Genomic DNA, 18,755 nt, shown 5'->3' with positions numbered 1-18,755 from the left:
TCATAGTCAAAGCATTAATCACAGGACCTTGCTTATAGTAGGTGAGGAGTCCTGCTTCAGACCGAATCCTGTGTGTGATCTTTCAGACAGTAGGCAAGTACAAGGCGTTTCTTGGTAGCCCTCCAGGGGGAGTGCCCTCCCCACCCCGACTTGGCCCACAGCCAGTGCACTGCAGTCTGGAGGGAGTTGCAGTTGGTCTTAGACTCAGACCTGGGCCAGCCATGCTCACCTGCATATCTGCATTCTTAGCCTGGTTGCCTTTTTTGGCGGCCTCCTTATGGGGCCTCACCTAAGGACTTTCCTGGGATCTCTGCTGAAACCTCCTTATTGAAAGGCTTGGTTGCACTTTTCTCCCCTGGGACTCGGTACTTTTCCATGCCTATCCCTTTTCCTTGTCTGTCCCTCTGCCCACGGGTCCAGAGAGAGGCAGAAGCCTTTGCTTCCATGCTCCTCAGCAGAGAGATGAACTCCTTTGTCTGTGCTGCATTCACCTGACTCTCGCCTGTTCAGTTCCACTCAGAAAAATGGAACAGTGAGGAGCTGGCACCTTTACTGATTTGCCTCTTGGCTTGTATTGTCGCAGTAAGAGAATAAAGCTTTGATTGTTCCTTTCAGTTTGGCTTGTCCTAAATAACCACCTCTACACAACAGAGTGGGTGCACAGCAGGGTGGTCAGTTGAGCTCAGGGCTGCTCTGGAAGAGCAGAAAGCTCAAGAGTTCCCACAGGGCACCCACCAGCCTTGCCAGCCGGGTTGGGGAGCACCAGTGGATTGTTGACAGACACTTTTTGATTCTGAAGGAAACCACTGTTAACACAGAGGTGATTTTGTTTAACTTAGTGGTGCCTTGGAGGGTATGTCACTGCAGACCTCCTCCTTTAGAATGCCCTAACAGCACAACTTTGCTTAGGAGGAGGAGGAAGGGGGATGAGCAGGCACAGACACCCAGGACCCTCACCTGCCTCAGCTGGGTGCTATATGGACTAACAGGTTTGGCCCACCTGTGATGAGTTTCCTGTAACCAAAAAAAATGTCTGCCCCCTTTCCAGAGGCCCTAGCGGCCCTGCAAGCCATCCTGGTGATCTCTTGGGTCTGCAGGGGAGGATTAGGAACAGTGGATAATGAGACTGTTAACCAAACTCAGATTCCTAGGTTTGTCCTTGCTCCTCCTGTTTGTCACCTGACCCACTTAAGCCTCCTCATGAAGTCAGGTCGGTCAGCCTGTGACACAGTGCATGTTTTCACTGACATTTTTGGACATGGAAAAAGCAGTCACCATGAAGAGAGTGAAGATTGACCAGCACAAAGAATGACCATGGGTGGGAACTGGGTACCCTCTCCTCGGCAAGTCATGCAAGAGCCTTTCCAGAAAGATCTCCAGGTGTGGTTACGCAGTAACGGGGTCTCAGGGAGGAGATGGGTAGGCTCCTCACTGTGGGCCCATGGCCAGGAACCCACCTGTAAGGAGTCTGATGGACACTGACCTGGGGTCAGCACAGTGACAGCCCTGTGACTATTAGAATCAATCTGCCAGCCTGCCCAGTGAGTGGAGACAAGTCAGACAGCCCAGAACCTTGCCCCAGACCCTGACTAGGTGTCAGGCTGAGGCCTTTCTCTCCCCAGGGAGGCTGCCGAGTTCACGTTCACCGGGGAGGTGGGGAGAACTGTACTTCCTGGGCCCTCTGGCTATCAGTGAACAGGTGAGAATGGGCCCTGTGGCCCCAGCTCCCAGGAAGAGGAGGACACGTACAGCGCTCCTCGGCTTTGAGCCAGTGCCGACCAGCACCAGCAGCCTTGCCCAGGCCCTGTGCTGGGTGAGCGCACTTCTGGACCCTGACTGCCCAGTGTGCTAAATTGGTACAGATGTATTACCTACATGTACTTCTCACCTTTGTCCCCAAGCCCCCGTGGGACTGCTGTCCTTGGGGCCACTTTGCAGAGCATGTGGAGAACTGAACCTACTGGGCCATCAGCTCTTAGTGTGATTGTGTCCCAAAAACAGTACTGGCTGCCTGGCGAGTAAAAGAAAGAACTGAACTGAAGGAAGCCGGAGTGCCCTGTGAGACTTTCTCTCTCAGTAGCCGCATCTGGCCTGTGCACAAGGCCTGGGCTGCCGGGGGACTCAGCACTGATGGGAGCCCGGTGCCGTGGTGCCACCCTTGACACTGGTGGTACCTGACATCAGGAAGGTGCTGCTGGAGGGAGCTTGGTCCGTGGCACTTGTGATTTCACATGCCAGCATCTCCCCCCACCGGGCTGATCAGGATCAGTTTCCTTCATTTGGAATGGATTCTGTCACACCTTTAATGTCTCTCTATGGTTATCTGACTTCCCTCCCTGTCTGCTCTCAGTGGGTAGGCCATGACCTGGAAACACTAGAAACATGGTCCCCGTGCAGCAAGGACTGGACACCGTGACAACTCTCAGCTGGCACCAAGGCTGGGCTGTTACTGCCAACAGCACACCAGGATCTAGTACCCAGCTGGTCTTCCTGGTGTAATCTGGGACCAGCGCAGCATCTCGCTCTAGAGGAGATCGTTACTAAACCTTTGGCCCTTTTTCACCCAAAATAAAAAAGGCCCAAGGATTAATGGACTTACTGGGCTACAGATGCTTCATATAACTCATGCAGGGATCTGGGATCCATCTCCCAGGTACCGGAACGGCTGCTGCCTTTGAGTGAGGCCCCAGCCGACAGGATGCTCTGATGGTCCTTAAGCAGGCCACGAGGCCTCCCTTCTGCTGGGCCTCACTGGTGCCCATCTGCCACTTGAGTTGCACATCTAGCAGCCTCTCAGTTCAGTGATTGGAGCCCATGGCAGAAGGACACCACCACAGACCAGCATTGACCTGAGAAGCACCCCAAGTTGGCTGAAAGATATACGCCTTTGGAGAGGCAGTGACTGGCCTGTTGTTGGACCTCGGTGGATGAGTGCAGTAGTAGACTCACTAGTCAGGTTGCCGAATGCTAACACGGATCTGGTGAACTAGGAACGACACATCCAGGAGCTCAGCTGGAGTCTTATGACTCAATGAAAAGGTACCCCTCCACCTCCCGGCAATGACACCCAAGGAGCCACTGCGTCCTCTGGCACGAGGGGGCCCAGATACAGAGCCCTCCCATATCACCTATGGGCCTGGTTCCCCTGTGGCTCCTGATTGTTTTGTACTGGATGGAATGGGTACACCTGCCATCCAACCTGAAAGAGACCTGTTCTTTGCTAAGCATGATCAAGGACCTTTGCACAGTGGGTGGCTTCATGCAGTGTGGAAGGCTGTAAGATCATCTCCTCTGCTCTTCCCCCATCTCCTGCCCCTTGCTCCAGCCCCAGCAAATGAGCCCGGCTATATTTTCACTGACTTCGTGGTCTGTGGCTAATGACAACCATTGGTTGTGTGGCATACAAAAGAGATGCCCTGTGAAAATGACGTATCTGCATAAAGGTAGGTTCTGTGCCTAATAAGCGATTTGTTCCCTCTGTGCGTGCTGACCAGGAAAGCCCCTATGCTGACAAAGGGAAACAGCCAGCTAGCATTCCGTGCTTGTCAGCTAAACCGGGAGCTGAACTGTCCTTCACCCCAGAGCAAGCAGATGTGCAGCTAATTGCCTCCTGCTGCCACGAGAGGATGGGCCATGGAAACTCAGACACCTCCTTAGGCTGGGCTGGCATGTGTGGATTACCACTGTTGTGAGAAGACAACCAGCAACGAAAAAGCTGTCAGATCCTGGTCAAGGCTGAAAATGACTGCCAGGAATAGATGACTTCATGTTGGCGGGCCAGGCATTTTCAGCAGACAGAAGACATTGGGCACCTCACCCCATCCATAGTGCCCCTCCCGGACTCCGACTGCAGTGAACACTCCCTCAGTTTGGTCCAGCCATCCCCATACACTCCACCGACTCGAGCCACACTCATGCCTTTTAAGACCACGTTGGTTTCCCATTCAGGCTTCCTGAAAACACTGCATCTGATAACAGCCTGGATTTGTGGCCCAGGCTACACTTCAGTGAGCTTCGTCATGGGGCATGCAGTGGACTCTCTGTATCACCCCTCATCCACAGGGGTGGGTGAGCATTCTAATGAACAGCTAAAGGACAGGGTTAACTTGCTGATGGGGGGGGGGGGCAAGATCACCACAAGCTGGGTTACGCGCCTCAGGCCAGCAGTCTGAGGGCTCAGTGCAGCTCTTCCCCACCTGGGTACTTCTCCGTAGCCCTGCATGTTTGGACACGTTGTCTGCCCCCTTCCTTTAACTGTGTATCTTTTTACATTTATTGACACTTTCCTTTCCATGTGGGACCCTGTAAGGGACTTCTGTACCCTTTAACTCCTCGCCAAAGACTCAAATTGATGGGAGAGAAGGATGGCTATTAAATATCAGGGAGTGAGAGACAGTTACCTCCTCCGTTTGCCACTGGATACAGAGCATGGGTTTTTGCCTATATGGACCTCAAGAATAATGACCATCAGTTAGAGGGCTTTAGTTCAGTTTGCTTAAGGTGGCCATGCTGCTATCCTGGGTATCCCTATGGGATGAATATAGAACTTTTAACTATAAACTGCAAGGGGAGCAAAGCCATAATATATGGGTTCACCAAGCTGAGGGATTGATTAAGGGTGCTGTCTTGCCCATGGCACACAATAGACTGTCACAGTTGGACAGATGTGAGCACCTTTGAACCTGAGAGCTCAGATAATGGGGAATATGTTGTCTAGGTCTCATCTGTAGGATTAAGAATCTTTTAAAAATTTGCCTGTGGAGAACTTCTGTCATTCATCCAGTGCAAACTGAACATAGATCCCTGTGCTAGGCACTAGGAGATGAAACGAACATACTCCTTCCTCGGTTAGCGTATCTATGGTTGGAGAGTATGTAAATAACTACACTGTGTGGAAATTGTTGAGAATCATAAAGAGGACGAAGACAATATGACAGATTGTTTCTCGCTTTGAAGAATATCTGTTTCTACCAAGTCCTACTTTAATTGTTTTTGGATTCTTTATTCCTGATTATTTTATCATTTCTCTACTTTTGTTAAGATGTTTAATGGATAAGATTTAGAGGTCACTGAGTAAAATAAGAATTTGTTTTTTGCTCCTGTGTTTGTCTATTTAGTATCTTCACGTGTGCTGTTTAGTTGTAAAGTGGAAACCTATAATCAAAGATCTGTTTTCTTGTTTTTGTTTTTTAGGTTTAAAGATAATCGAAAAGATGACATTTGGCTTGTAGATGTGAGTATGTAAATTTTTATACTAATTACCCACCCCTGCCATTTTTAGTGTTATTTTCTATTCTCCTTCACCCGAATATGGCAATATACAGTTAGTAGTAGTGTGTTACTCAGTTTGTTTTCTCAGGTAGTACTGTTTGGGTTTTTATATTAAACTGAGCCCCAGAGCCTGAAGATTCCTGGCAAGGGAGCCTGTTTTTGATGAGGGTCTAATGATGGCCACTTGTAGATTTATGTCTGAGAGAGATCATGGTGTGATTTTATTACATAATTCACTCTTATTTTTTCATGTTATCCAGGAGATTGAATATATTAATATCACTTGGCAGTCAAAATCGCATTTTCATCTTAGTAGTGAACAAAATCAAATTTTCGTCTTCCTTTTCTCACTTTTGATGTTCTGAATGTATTTAAACCTTCTGATACCTGGGATTCATTTTAACATGCCTCAGTGAAAAGTAGAGTGACAGAAGAGATGGAATGAGAATGGCAGAGCTGACAGTTACTGAAGCCAGGCAATGAGGCATGAAGGTCTGCTGTTTCATTCTTTCTCTCTCCTTTTGTATATGTTTGAACATTTCCATAGTATAATAACAAAAAAGGATATAAGTCTTATTTCATAAAAGTACAACAAGCAATTTGTTACATCATTTAACTGGAGGAGCCTAAGTACCACCCCAGCCACCCGGTGATTCTGAAGAAGGAGGAACTGCGATTTTAGCTTCATCAGCCTGACTTGTCACTGTGCCAACGCAGTCGTCCAGGTGGCCTCCCATGTCTTAACTAGTGGTTACGCTTGCAGTAGCAAGGGCACCTACTCTGTTGGAATTTTTGTAATAGAAATAGATTGATATTTATCATTAACATTTAAGGGGTGTGCATATGATGTATGAAGTGTATTTGGTGGTTTTATTTTTAAATAACATGGACATCCTCACTTGTGAGCAAAGATGTTTTTATGGTAGTCATTTAAAAGAAACTTAAAGTGGTGTCAGTGTTGAGGTATATCCTAGGAGTTGATCTATCTAGGTTTGTATCTGTGTTCCTTTATTTTGTAACCATTTTAAAAATTATATTTAGACATTTTTCCTAAAACAGATTGTTATCTGATCATTTGTCGAAAAAGTTCTGTTAAAATTAAGATTGGTATCCATAGTAGCATGATGTCTTAGTGGTTCTCTCTTTCTCTCTTAATTTTTTAACAAGTTTTATGCACCATGGTGTGGCCATTGTAAAAAACTGGAACCGATCTGGAATGAAGTTGGTCTGGAGATGAAAAGCGTTGGTTCTCCAGTTAAAGTTGGGAAGATGGATGCTACTTCCTATTCTAGTAAGCATTTACTGAGTTCGTTGTTCTACTGTCCTCACAATGAAAACGTTTTAATTACATGAAGCAGTCCAGGTAAGAGAAAGAAATAGTTTTTTTGCTTATGGAAAATTAAGGTTATCTTAGAGATTTCAGACTATTTTACGGGTTAGATGAATTAATCATTGAATGTGTAATATGCAGTATGTGTTAATCTTACACCTAATACAGATGTATAAGCCACTGTTCCTACTTTGAGCCCACCTGAGATAATCAGTTGCTTGGGACAACTACAGAAATTTGAGTGTTAAGCCCTTGATGAGGCTGTGTAGACTTAAGAATGAGAGTTTGTTGTCTGAGCAGCCGTGGCGGCCTGGTAGAGGAGGACACGGGAGCTTGCAGGGTGAGTCGAGTTAGGATAACTATGAGTGAACATCAGGGAATTACGCACATTAGAGAGAATATTAAAGCAAAATCCTGGAGTGGAAAATGAGTTTAGTAAGTGTGTACCAGAGACTAGAATGTTTCCAAGCAGAGGTTGGCAAATTACAGCCCCTGAACGCAGCCCGGCCCCTGCCTGCTCTGTAAGTTGGGCTCTGCTCAACAGTTGGTCTCCTTTGTTTACCGTTGTAACTACAGCTGCTTGCATGTCCCAGTGGCAGAATCGAGTAGTTGTAACAGAAACTGTAGGCCCCACAAAGCCTGAAATATTTATTATCAGATCCTGTACAGATACAGTTTACCAACACCTGTCTTAAAGGATTTGGTAAAAGGCAAAATTAAGCTTGGGGAAGCATGAGGTATCACATAGATTTGGAAAGAGCATAGCCTCAGAAAGTAGCTCACATCCTGGCTCCGCCTGCTACTTTTGCCCTGTGGCACAAGGGCAGTTTCTTAACATCTCTAGGCTTTGATTTTCACACTGGTAAATATTTAATTGTAATGCCTCTTTTATTGGTAGTTTTGAGATTAGAGTGATGTAGCACATGTAAGGTCCCTTGTCTTCAATAAATGTAGGTTCCCTTTTTCTTTAATGAATGAAGAAAGTGGAAGTATGAAATGCATATTTCATTTTAGGAAATCAGCATTGCACTCTGGGAGCGCTTTGGAACAAGACAGCCCTATGTTGTAATCTCAGCTTGGTCATCTCCTACTTTTGTGGCTTTAGGGAAGCACTTAAACTCTCTCAATTTTTGTCTCCTTGTCTGTAAATGAGAGAGTGATACTTCTCAAGGTTGGAGAACTGTATTAATACTTCCTACTCAAACCCCCTAGCTCGATGGTGGACACATATAAGGAGCTAAGGGGTAACACCAGAAGTTAAGAGCCTCCCGAGTGGGACAGGTGTTTGGGATTTTATCAGCTGTCAGTTGAGAGGCGATGCACATTTTTGAGAAGGCAGATGGTTTGACACAGATGTTTCTGGCAGACAGTGTAGGATGAAAGATGGGTGGTTAGAGGCAGAAAGATCATCTCAGGTGACGTATGTATCATCCTGATATTGGACCTTGGGAGGCTGCACTTGGGGCTTTGGCAGTGGAGTGAAGGGGGAACAGTCATCCTTACAGACACTTTCAAGGGTTAAATCACGAATGTGATAGATTGGCTCTGTGGTATAAAGAAAAAGAGTTGAAAATAGTAGTGTAAGATTCTTAGCGTAGTTCATACTGACCTACATCACCACTAGTTTAATGGAAAAGATGAATACATTTATTTTGTGTGTTTTCATGTTAGCAGCTGTTTTTGAGTTTGTGATCTTTCACTTTATTGATGTGTGAGAATATAGGGAACTAGAGTGCAGATGAGATGTTGGAGCTGGAATTACTGAGTTCACAAGTGTGAAATGCTGGGACTGAGAGAGGAAGAGCTCGATGGCAGGGAGTTAACGTAGAGGGAGAAAATAATACGCTTGAGTTGATGTTTCTTAAAATAAGCTTTTGTCAATGTTTAAGAAATTATTCCTTTCAGCCGTTGCTCATGAAGGTAAATTCTTATGTCTAGTATATATTGACTAATGCATCCATATTTCATTCATTCACTTTATTAAGTTAAACGATAACCAATAAACATTGGTTAATTGGTGTTTAGTGTTTGATGTCAATGATGGATGCATTTCCACTGTATTATAGAATTAAGTTGTTTTATGTATGTGCTATGGAGAAAAAGAGAGATATCATCTTCTAAAAAAAGTTAAGTATTCAAAAACTACTGTCTAGACATTACAAACACATTTTTGGCATGTAATTCTTAAAGTTTTCCTAAATTTTTCAAGGCAGCTCAGATACAGCCATTTTAGTAGGACTAGGAATCAAACAGGCGAAGCTACTGAATTTTTTTTCAAGCAGTCTGTCGGCAGTATTCTGCATCTAACCGTGGAATACTAAAGGACTGACTGTTTCGTACGTGTCTCTCACGTCCCTGTAGGCGGCTTTTCAGGCACTCACAGCGTCAGTGTTTCTCAGCGTTCAGGCTGCAGGCCACCTGCATTAGGATGCCCTGGGGTGCTCAATATAAATTCACATTCCAAAGGTCCACACCAGCTCTTCCAAATGAAAGCCTCTGAGATTAGGTCATGAGACTGTGTTTTTAACATGAACTTCAGGTAATTCTGCTGCACACTTAGAGAGTCACAAAGTAAAGTATTATTTTGATGGATAATTATTTATAGGATTTCAGTTTAGGGTGGGATAGGATTATTCAGTAACAAGTGTAGGAAATCTCTTAGGCTGTTTGAGGATGTCTTATGTCTCAATCATGTAGTTGCAGTGACTGAAAGTAAATGCATCACACTCAGTCCAACAAATCCAAATCTCTGTGTAGAGAACTTTTGAACTAGAGAGATTTGAGCTGTCTTGATTTATCCTGCCCGTATATTTGGAATTGTATCAAAAACTTCTTTATACATGGTTTTAATTAATAAAACTATAATCCAGTAACATTAGAAAGTTGTATAATGTCCAGCATAAATTCAGATATTATATTTGCCTTTGTTTTCGTACATATTCCTTCAAAAATGAGCACAAATATTGTTTTTCATTCAGAAGATACACTGTTACTTGATATTACTTGTAATCATGTACTGATTTCTACTGTGAAACCACTGAAATTCCATATATTCCTCAACCTAAGTGTGACATCATTTTATCGTAAAGATCATATTTTACTTCTCTCTGATGTATAAACTTTCAAGGGCATTTGGCCAGTAACATTCTTATTCTGATTCCTTGATCCCAGATATATTTGCAAATCAATCTTTACTTTCTAGATTGTAAGCCCTTTTAGTCAGTGAGTATATTCAGGGTTGCTCATACATGGCACTGTTGACATTTTGGGCCAGACAGTTCTTTGTTTTGTGGGGAGAAGAGTTCCTGTGCATTGTAGGATGTTTAGCAGAGTCCCTGGTCTCTACCCACTAGATATCAGTAGCACCCTTCTCTCCCAGCCCCCAAAGTTGTGACAACAGAAATGTCTCCAGACATTGCCTAGTGTCTCCCGGAGGGCAGAATCGCCCCTCATTGAGAACTTCGGCATTATTTTATCCCTTTCTCATGTTAGACTTATAGTGACACTCATAGTAAATGCTAAGAAAAATAGTATTTTTGAGCTGAAAAGGATTTCAGAGTGAGTCCTACTCCTTACTTCTTCCCTCCTTTCATTGTGTAGATGAAGTAACAGAAGGTAATTAGCAGTGAAATGACTTTGCGTAATTTCAAACACCAAAGTTAGAGGCAGAATTAGGCCCAGAATCCAAGGTCACCGTGATTCAAGATCAGGCCTGTTTTGACCATCAAGTTGTTACCATTTCAAGGAGAAAACAAATGAAATAGGGGGCTTTGTGCTTAACTTCGTTTTCTGAACATTTAAAATTTTAAAACTTCAGGGCAAATTATTCATGTTAGAGACAGATTCTTCAGCTTGTAAAGGAGTTGATTTCAGGTTTATATCTAAACCATTCTTCTCTGATACAAAAAACACAGAACAAAAAATTTAAACTCAGACTTGCATTTCACTGTGGGCTCTGCTGCCTAATCACTGCTTGCTTTGTAACAAGTTACTGAATCTTCTGAAGTATTCGTTTATCTGAAAGATAACATTAGCACCCTTCCCCTGCCACAGGATTGTTTTGAGGTGTAGTTGAAGGTACATTAAAGCCAGTTGTAAGATACTCTAAGCATGTTAATTCTTACTAATATCTGCACATTACTGTGTCAGCAGATAAGTACTTAACTGTGAGGTCAGGATCAAGAATAGAAGAAAATGGGCCATTTGAGGATCTCTTCGTGCCAGACTCTGTTAGATTCTTTTCCACATTTACTCGTTTTTAAATATCACCCATATCCCTACAAGATGAATGGTATCCTCAGAAGGGAAACAGAATCCAGAGTTAAGGAGCTTCTGCATTGCTGCATAAGTGAGAAATGGAGAAGTTGGAATCCTAACCAGGGTCATTATGTGTCTTTGACTCATGCTTTGCTTGTGTGCTTTTTAATTATATTATCATTTCCATCTAGAAAAACTACCTTTGAAGTTTTAGGGGTCACTGTCAATTGACACTCTATCAGAAATGAAAGTTAATGCTCAAGGAACCAAAGGGCTAAAGAGTAGGTGGTATCATCTCCATCTTATTGATAAGAAAACTCCCTCACACTATATATAAAAATAAACTCAAAATGACTTAAAGTTAAATATAAGACAAGACATGATAAATCTCCTAGAAGAAAACACAGGCAAAACATTCTCTGACATACATCTTAGCAATGTTCTCCTAGGGCAGTCTACCCAGCCAATAGAAATAAGAGCAAAAATAAACAAATGGGACCTAATTAAACTTACAAGCTTTTGCACAGCAAAGGAAACCATAAGCAAAACAAAAAGACAATCTACGGAATGGGAGAAAATATTTGCAAATGATGCAACTGACAAAGGCTTAATTTCCAGAATGTATAAACAGCTCATGCAACTTAACAACAACAACAACAAAACAAACAACCCATTCCAAAAATGGGCAGAAGACCTAAACAAGCAATTCTCCAGTGAAGACATACAAATGGCCAATAGGCACATGAAAAAATGCTCAGTATCACTAATTATCAGAGAAGTGCAAACCAGAACTACAATGAGGTGTCACCTCACACCAGTCAGAATGGCCATCACTCAAAAGTCCATGAATGATAAATGCTGGAGAGGGTGTGGAGAAAAGGGAACCCTCCAAACTCCTGGTGGGAATGTAGTTTGGTGCAGCCATTATGGAAAACAGTATTGAGATTCCTCAAAAAACTAAAAATTACCACATGATTCAGCAATCCCACTTCTGGGTAGTATCCGGTGGGAACTCTAATTTGAAAAGATACATGCACCCACATTGTTCACAGTAGCACTATTTACAATAGCCAAGATATGGAAGCAACCTAAATGTCCACTGACAGATGACTGGATAAAGAAGTTGTGGTATATTTGTACAATGGAATACTACTCAGCCATAAGAAAGAATAAAATAATGAATGCCATTTGCAGCAACATGGATGGACCTAGAGATCGTCATTCTAGGTGAAGCAAGCTAGAAAAAGAAAGAAACATACCATATGATATCACTCATATGTGGAATCTAAAAAAAGGGAAAAAGAGGACACAGAACTTATCTACAAACAAACAAACTCACAGACATAGTAAACAATCTTATGATTACCAGGAAAAGGGGATGGGAAGGGATAAACTTGGAAGATTTGCAAATGTTAGCCATTATATATAAAAACAGATTAAAAAAAAAACCAGGTTTCTTCTGTATAGCACAGGGAACTATATTGATAGCTTGCAATAACCTGTAATGAAAACGAATATGAAAACAAATGTATGTATCTATATGCATGACTGGGACATTGTGCTGTACACCAGAAATTGATACATTGTAACTGAATGTACTTCAATAAAAAAAATTAAAATTAAAAAAACAAAAAAAAAAAACAAGAGAACTGAGGTCAGGGAAATTAAATGATAGGATTCTGTGGAGCTGGGATTTTCTCTCTGAAGTCTGTTATGAGAACCATAACATCAGCTATAAAATACCACCACTGTTTTCTCTTTGATTGCATAGTTCATTTTCTTTATTTGATTTGTGTATAAATAAATTTTTCTCTAATTTATATAAGGAATTGCTAGTGGAATGTACCTCTCTCCCACTCTCCAGTCAATTATATTAGTCTTAATACTTTGACAATTTTTAATGAGTTTCATTTGAGGATAATAAGGGCTTATATTTACCTGCTTCTTAATTTGGGATGGGGAGCACTGAAAGTGTACTTTATTCACATACTCTAGGTTTTTATTTGGAAGAGGTTAGTGTCAATTACAGCAGTCTTCAGTTAGAATATACTTGACCCAAAAATACTTGCAAATGATATGACTGATAAGGGATTAATACCAAAATATATAAACAGCTCATACAACTCAGTATCAAAAACAACCTGATTGATAAATGAGAAGACCTGAATAGACATTTTTCCAAAGAAGATACGCAGATAGCTAACAGGCATATGAAAAGATGCTTATTGTTAATTATTAGAGAAATGCAGATCAAAACCATAATGGGGTATCACCTCACACCTGTCAGAATGACTCTCATCAAAAAGTATACAAATAACAAATGGTAAGACTGTGGAGAAAAGGGAATTCTAGTACAGGGTTGATAGGAATGTAAATTGGTGCAGCCACTATGGAAAACAGTATGGAAGTTCCTTAAAAAAACTAAAAATAGAGCTACCCATGATCCAGCAATCCCATTCCTGGATATATATCTGGAAAAAATGAAAGCTCTAATTTGAAAAGATGCATGCATCCCAGTGTCCATAGCAGCACTACTTACAATAATCAAGATGTGGAAACAACCCAAGTGCCCATCAACAGATCACTGGCTTAAGAAGATGTGAGATAGATAGATATACACACACAGTGGAATATTTCTCAGCCATAAAAAAAAAAAAGACAAGTTCTACCATTTGCAACAACATGTATGGACGTAGAAAGTATGATGCTTAGTGAAAAAAGTCAGACAGAGAAAGACAGATACTGTATGTTATCACTTATTTGTGAAATCTGAAAAATAAAACATGAATGTATATAACAAAACTGAAACAGACTCAGATAAAACAAACTAGGGGATACTAGTAGGGAGAGGAAAGCAGGGAGGGGCAAGACAGGGATGTGGAATTAAAAGATACAAACTAGGATGCAGAAAATAAATAAGCAGTAAGGGAAATATGGCCAGTATTTTGTAGTCACTTTAAATGGAGTATAATCTGTAAAAATACTAAATCACTATGCTGTACACCTGAAACTAATATAATGTAAGTCAACTATACATCAATAAAAAAAGTACGTGTGTGTATATATATATATATATATATATATATATATATATATATATATAAACACATACATACACTTGACAGAATTAAGTTTTAAGTTAGAGATGGGCACAGATTTATGTAATTGGTCTAAGTTCACGTGACTATTCGGAGGCAGGACCTTTATTTTCATACATACGTACGTGTGTGTGTGTGTGTGTGTGTGTATACGTATACATACACACCAAGTTTTTATTTTTATTACCTCTGTTGTTTGTATTGCCTCTAATAAAAACCAGTTGATTACTGTCTAGAACCTTCTGGTCAACTCCCTCCATGAGTTTAAGGGAGAAGCTCTAGAGTTGACCAAGGAGAGATTCTGTGTATTATTTGCCACAATTCACTTTATCTTTATTCTTGTGTATTTTGGGGAGTGAAGAGAAACCAAAATTAATGACTACCAAAGTGACCGGTGGTTTGGAACCCACATGTAGAGGTAGTTTTCTTATACCCAGCTGTGATAAGAAAATATTCTGGAAATAAAAGAAAATTAACAAAGGGAGAGATCATGTGAGTAACAGTATACTCTGCATATACTAGTATAGTTGTGTACATACGTTGTATTTGTCTACCAACTGAGAATATTTTATTTCTTCTTTCCTGTCCTAGTTGCCTTGAATCCGTCAGGTAGTACAGTATTAATTTCCCACAGTGATTCCTGCACCTATTAAAGTCCTGATTCCTGTTTGCTTATTTTCATCACTATTTCTTACTTCCCTCAAGAAGATGCCATTGTAGGGACTATCTCATATTCATTAACATGACGCTTTCAGAGTAATCTTTAAAATAACTGGAATTACTCTAGGTTACTACAAAAGCAGAAACTTTTAAAACATGTAGATAAAATTATGTTTAGATTATATATTGACTGCAAAAATTAACTTTGCAATTACAATTTATGTTTTTAAAATTAAAATGCAAAGCAGTTATTTAAAGCCTCAAAACACTAAAGGAAGAGATGGGCCTTTTTCTAAAGAAATATTTGTCCTGGAAATGAAGTCAAATGAGAAGTAAGACTTTATATATGCGTGTATGTATAAATATATGTATATATTCTTTAAAACAAAAAATATCTTTTAAAATAAATACTTCAGAGATAAAAGTTTATTTTTTTGGCATTTATTTTTTATTTTGTCATAGTAGTTTGTGCAGACCATAGGTTGGATTATTAAGTAATTATTTTGTATGAGAATGTCATTTTTTTCTTTTTTGTATGTGTTTATATTATTTTTTAAGAATTAAAAATATGTCTATATGGGTTTGTATAAATATATCTTTTTTTTAAAGTAAAAGGCTCATTTATTATCTAGTTTCTCATTTAAAAAAATTTAGAATTATTTATTCTTTTTCTTATCAAGGCATTGCTTCAGAGTTTGGAGTTCGAGGTTATCCAACAATTAAGCTGTAAGTTGAGTGTCGTATGTTTATATGTGTATTTTTATTAGTTCACTCTACTTACATTTTATTACATCATTTCTAGTAGCTTCCTTGGACCAGGGTTGAAGATTTGGGTTCAGCAGTTCTTTCTAGGTGCAGTGTGTGGTCAGGGGAGATGGACTGCATCTCTGTACTTTTCCTTGTACTTAAGTAAATGGTGCTGTAAGGTTAAGTCACCAGAGGTGTTTTTAGTTTATTGTGACAGGCACTGAGCAGGACGAGGTGTACAGTTGTAAAGTAGGAATGGTCTTTTATCCTTGAGGAGCTCAAGAGTGTTTTCTAACTTGTGAATCCTGTCTCCTAACAATTTTACTTTTCTATAATTAAAATAGACATATTTCATTAGACATGAAAAAACAAAGAAAATCAAATTGATGGTTGTTAATCCTCATCTGTAGATACTGATAAGGTCTAATACAGAGTGTATAAATGAGAAGAAATAGTGTGATAATTCTAAAGGGCTTACTTTATAATCTTGATTTTATTGAATTTTCTCATCATGACTTTGGTCCTGATCTCATTCTTATTTCAGTAATGTGGAGAGTTGAGGAGTTATTTTGAAATTTATTTTTTTACTAAAATAAGGTTTTACTTTAGTATTTTAAAATCTCAAATTTTAAAATTTGACTAATTTTAATTTTCTTATTTCTTGGGTTTTGTGTTCACCTCCCTCCTTCCCCCGCTGTTTAAAAATGTTTGCTAAGCCTCTTTTACTTTGTTGTGTTAAGTAAATTATCTTTTCTGTTCTTTCTGTTTTATTACAGGTGTTCTGTTGTACTTTCACAATTTTTTTTTTCACTTTCAGTTAGTTGGACACATAATTCATTGGTAGGCTTTTGGAGAATTATCTAATTTTCTAGAAGAGGTGTTTTATGCATTGTTTTTACTCTGTAATCTTGGAGCATCTGTCAGGTTACTTTGATGTTGTATTGCTTAAAATTGATTTTACCTTTACCAAAATACTTTTAATTCTCTATCCTTTCACGTACCTTTTAGTAGAGACGATAGTGAGAATTGTAATACTTTGACAGGTTCTTGGCTGTGGGTATATTACTCAGTTTTCAGAAGGCATAGGCACAATGCAGCTGTCAAATACAGAGTGAAATATTTCCGTGTATTCTTTATGTTTTGAGCTGTTGGTTCCCTGCAGCTAGTCACCTGCTGTTTTTCACGTGATTATGCAACTTCTGAAACTCCACTGCATTTACTGTTTTATAGGCTGTGATTTGTGTAACAGTAGAGAGTGATTAACGTTAAATACGAAAACACTTGAAACAATCTAGACTCTTACCCGTTTTTTTTCTTTTTAAGATTGAAGGGGGACTTGGCCTATAATTACAGAGGACCGCGAACTAAAGATGATATAATTGAGTTTGCTCACAGAGTGTCTGGGTAAGTTCGTATTATGAAGGCCCTTACATGTATTTTAATAGACCATATAGAACATACATATTTTTAGGTATTTACCCTAAATATAATTTGTTTATTTTTAAGGAAAGACAGGGTTGTGTAGCATATGGAAAGAGATCCTCTAAAGAAACAAAAGGGTCTGTAATATGTGTTAGGTACTTGTTAACCTCACAGTGAACTTCATTTTGTGTATAGAATTTTTTCCCAGTGGATTTTTAAATACATTTTCAAAACTTGTTTACTTCTGACAACTTTGTGAATCTTAACTTTTATTTTATTACGATTTTGCTTTGCACTGCTTGGTGTATATTAATTTATTTTTCTTGTCTAATTTCAGTTAAGTCTACCTGTTGTGAGTAGACTTAGGATTTAATCCCTAGCCTGTGATACTAGAAAATGTTTTTTAGATGCAGCTAAAATACTTGCCCTCGTCTTTCACATGCTTCTTCATGCCAGCTGTGAGGTATCAGTGTACATTTTGCTTAGCATGTCACATACTTAGAACCTAGAGATCTTTTTAAGTTACAGATGTCTGAAGTTTTACTGCTAAGAGAACAGAAATTCTTCTGTAAGAGTTTCCTGTCGGTTTGAATGTGTTTTTTTTTTTTAATCTACATCTTGCTAGCTTATAAAGAAAGTTGATGCTTATAATTAATATGATTATGTGTAGCTTCTTGAAGAGAACATTTATCAAGATAGGTACTTTGATTTTGAAAGTATAGGCACTTATGAGTTCGACAGGATGTATTCACATTGATAGCTTTGTATAGTTTTAAGGTAAATTGAAATATTGGGATGGATTTGTTTGGTTGCATGATACTATCTAGCTTAAATTATGTGAGAAAAGGCACAGAATTAGGGATGATCTTTGTATATTAAAGTTTGCAAAGCTTTATAAAGTGTAATTTTCACTGAATTTTTTTATTGATTACATATTCCATTTTCTTTGTGAATAAATAAATTTTGAGGTATCTTTATATTATATGAGGGAGTTGCTAGTAGAATCACATAACTCCCCCATGTGTTTATATTAGTCTTTATGTTTTGGCAATTTTTAATGAGTTCTAGTTTAAGCTTAAGGTGGCCTTCTGATGTGTCTTAGGAGTGACTCTATTGCGAAGGAAATTTCAAGAATCAGTTCTGGAGTTGCGTCACTTACAGTTAATTACTAAATATTAAAATAGAGGCTAGAGTGATGCAATGTATTTAAATAATTGTGCGTTTTGAAAACGTTTGCCTTCGCAAAATACATTTTGTTCTTTTTGCAAATGTGGTGCAGTAAAAATCTGATTATAGACTGCGTTTAAAAGAAGACTGCCTCTTAGCTTTTAATATTTTCTAAGTCATATTTTGTAATATCCTTTGATGTAATTCATTTCTCAGTCTATTTGGCTTTGAAATATGAATTGTATAATAAAACTTTTTGTAGTTTTGTTTTCTCTTCATGAGATTCTCATATGATATCATGACTACCAGTTTCCACTTTATTTGTTCTGAAAAGAATAATATACTTGTGAAACATTTTAGATTTTAATCTTTATAGGCTATTTTAAAACTAGCATTTAAGTGGACAGAGTAAGACTTAAATATTCTAAATACAGTATTATAAACTCCTGGGATCGTATTTCACAATGTGTGTGAATGAGCTTTTAAAAGGGAGAAAAAAAAATAATTCTCATTTGGATTGTTTTGTTTTTAGCTGACTGTTCTAAGTGGATTATAATTCCATCTTTGCCTTTCAAAATATTGGTTAAGATGAGACTCTCTAAAGGGGTGTATTTAAAGCTTATTTTTTAAACTGGTAGATTAAACTGTAGGTACTACATTTTTATTATATGGGTATGAGCTATAGTTTATTAGATTTATGTGGATTGAGTGATATACTTACAATGCAGTTCATACAGTATTAAAACTTTATAACTTTAGACATGATAACTGTCATATAAATAGGAGTAAATTATGTACTATGT

The 18,755-nt window shown here is 39.3% G+C and overlaps 2 protein-coding genes across 3 annotated transcripts in view; one reads left to right on the top strand and one right to left on the bottom strand.

The window, feature by feature from the left end:
- Positions 1-18,755, bottom strand: part of CCDC102B (coiled-coil domain containing 102B) — a 318,630-nt gene that overhangs the window by 232,246 nt on the left and 67,629 nt on the right. The gene's annotated exons all lie outside the window — the stretch shown is intronic.
- The window catches only part of TMX3 (thioredoxin related transmembrane protein 3), a 42,361-nt gene that overhangs the window by 1,748 nt on the left and 21,858 nt on the right, over positions 1-18,755 (top strand). The window contains exons 3-6 of the mRNA XM_074355383.1: positions 5,194-5,233; positions 6,439-6,562; positions 15,297-15,342; positions 16,687-16,767. Coding sequence (XP_074211484.1) covers positions 5,194-5,233; positions 6,439-6,562; positions 15,297-15,342; positions 16,687-16,767 — 291 coding nt within the window. The remainder of the gene's footprint in view (positions 1-5,193; positions 5,234-6,438; positions 6,563-15,296; positions 15,343-16,686; positions 16,768-18,755) is intronic.

The sequence above is a fragment of the Camelus bactrianus genome, chromosome 30 (genome assembly GCF_048773025.1).
Source record: "Camelus bactrianus isolate YW-2024 breed Bactrian camel chromosome 30, ASM4877302v1, whole genome shotgun sequence".
In the NCBI taxonomy this organism is placed as follows: domain Eukaryota; kingdom Metazoa; phylum Chordata; class Mammalia; order Artiodactyla; family Camelidae; genus Camelus; species Camelus bactrianus.
This window is presented reverse-complemented; position numbering and strand designations above follow the sequence as displayed.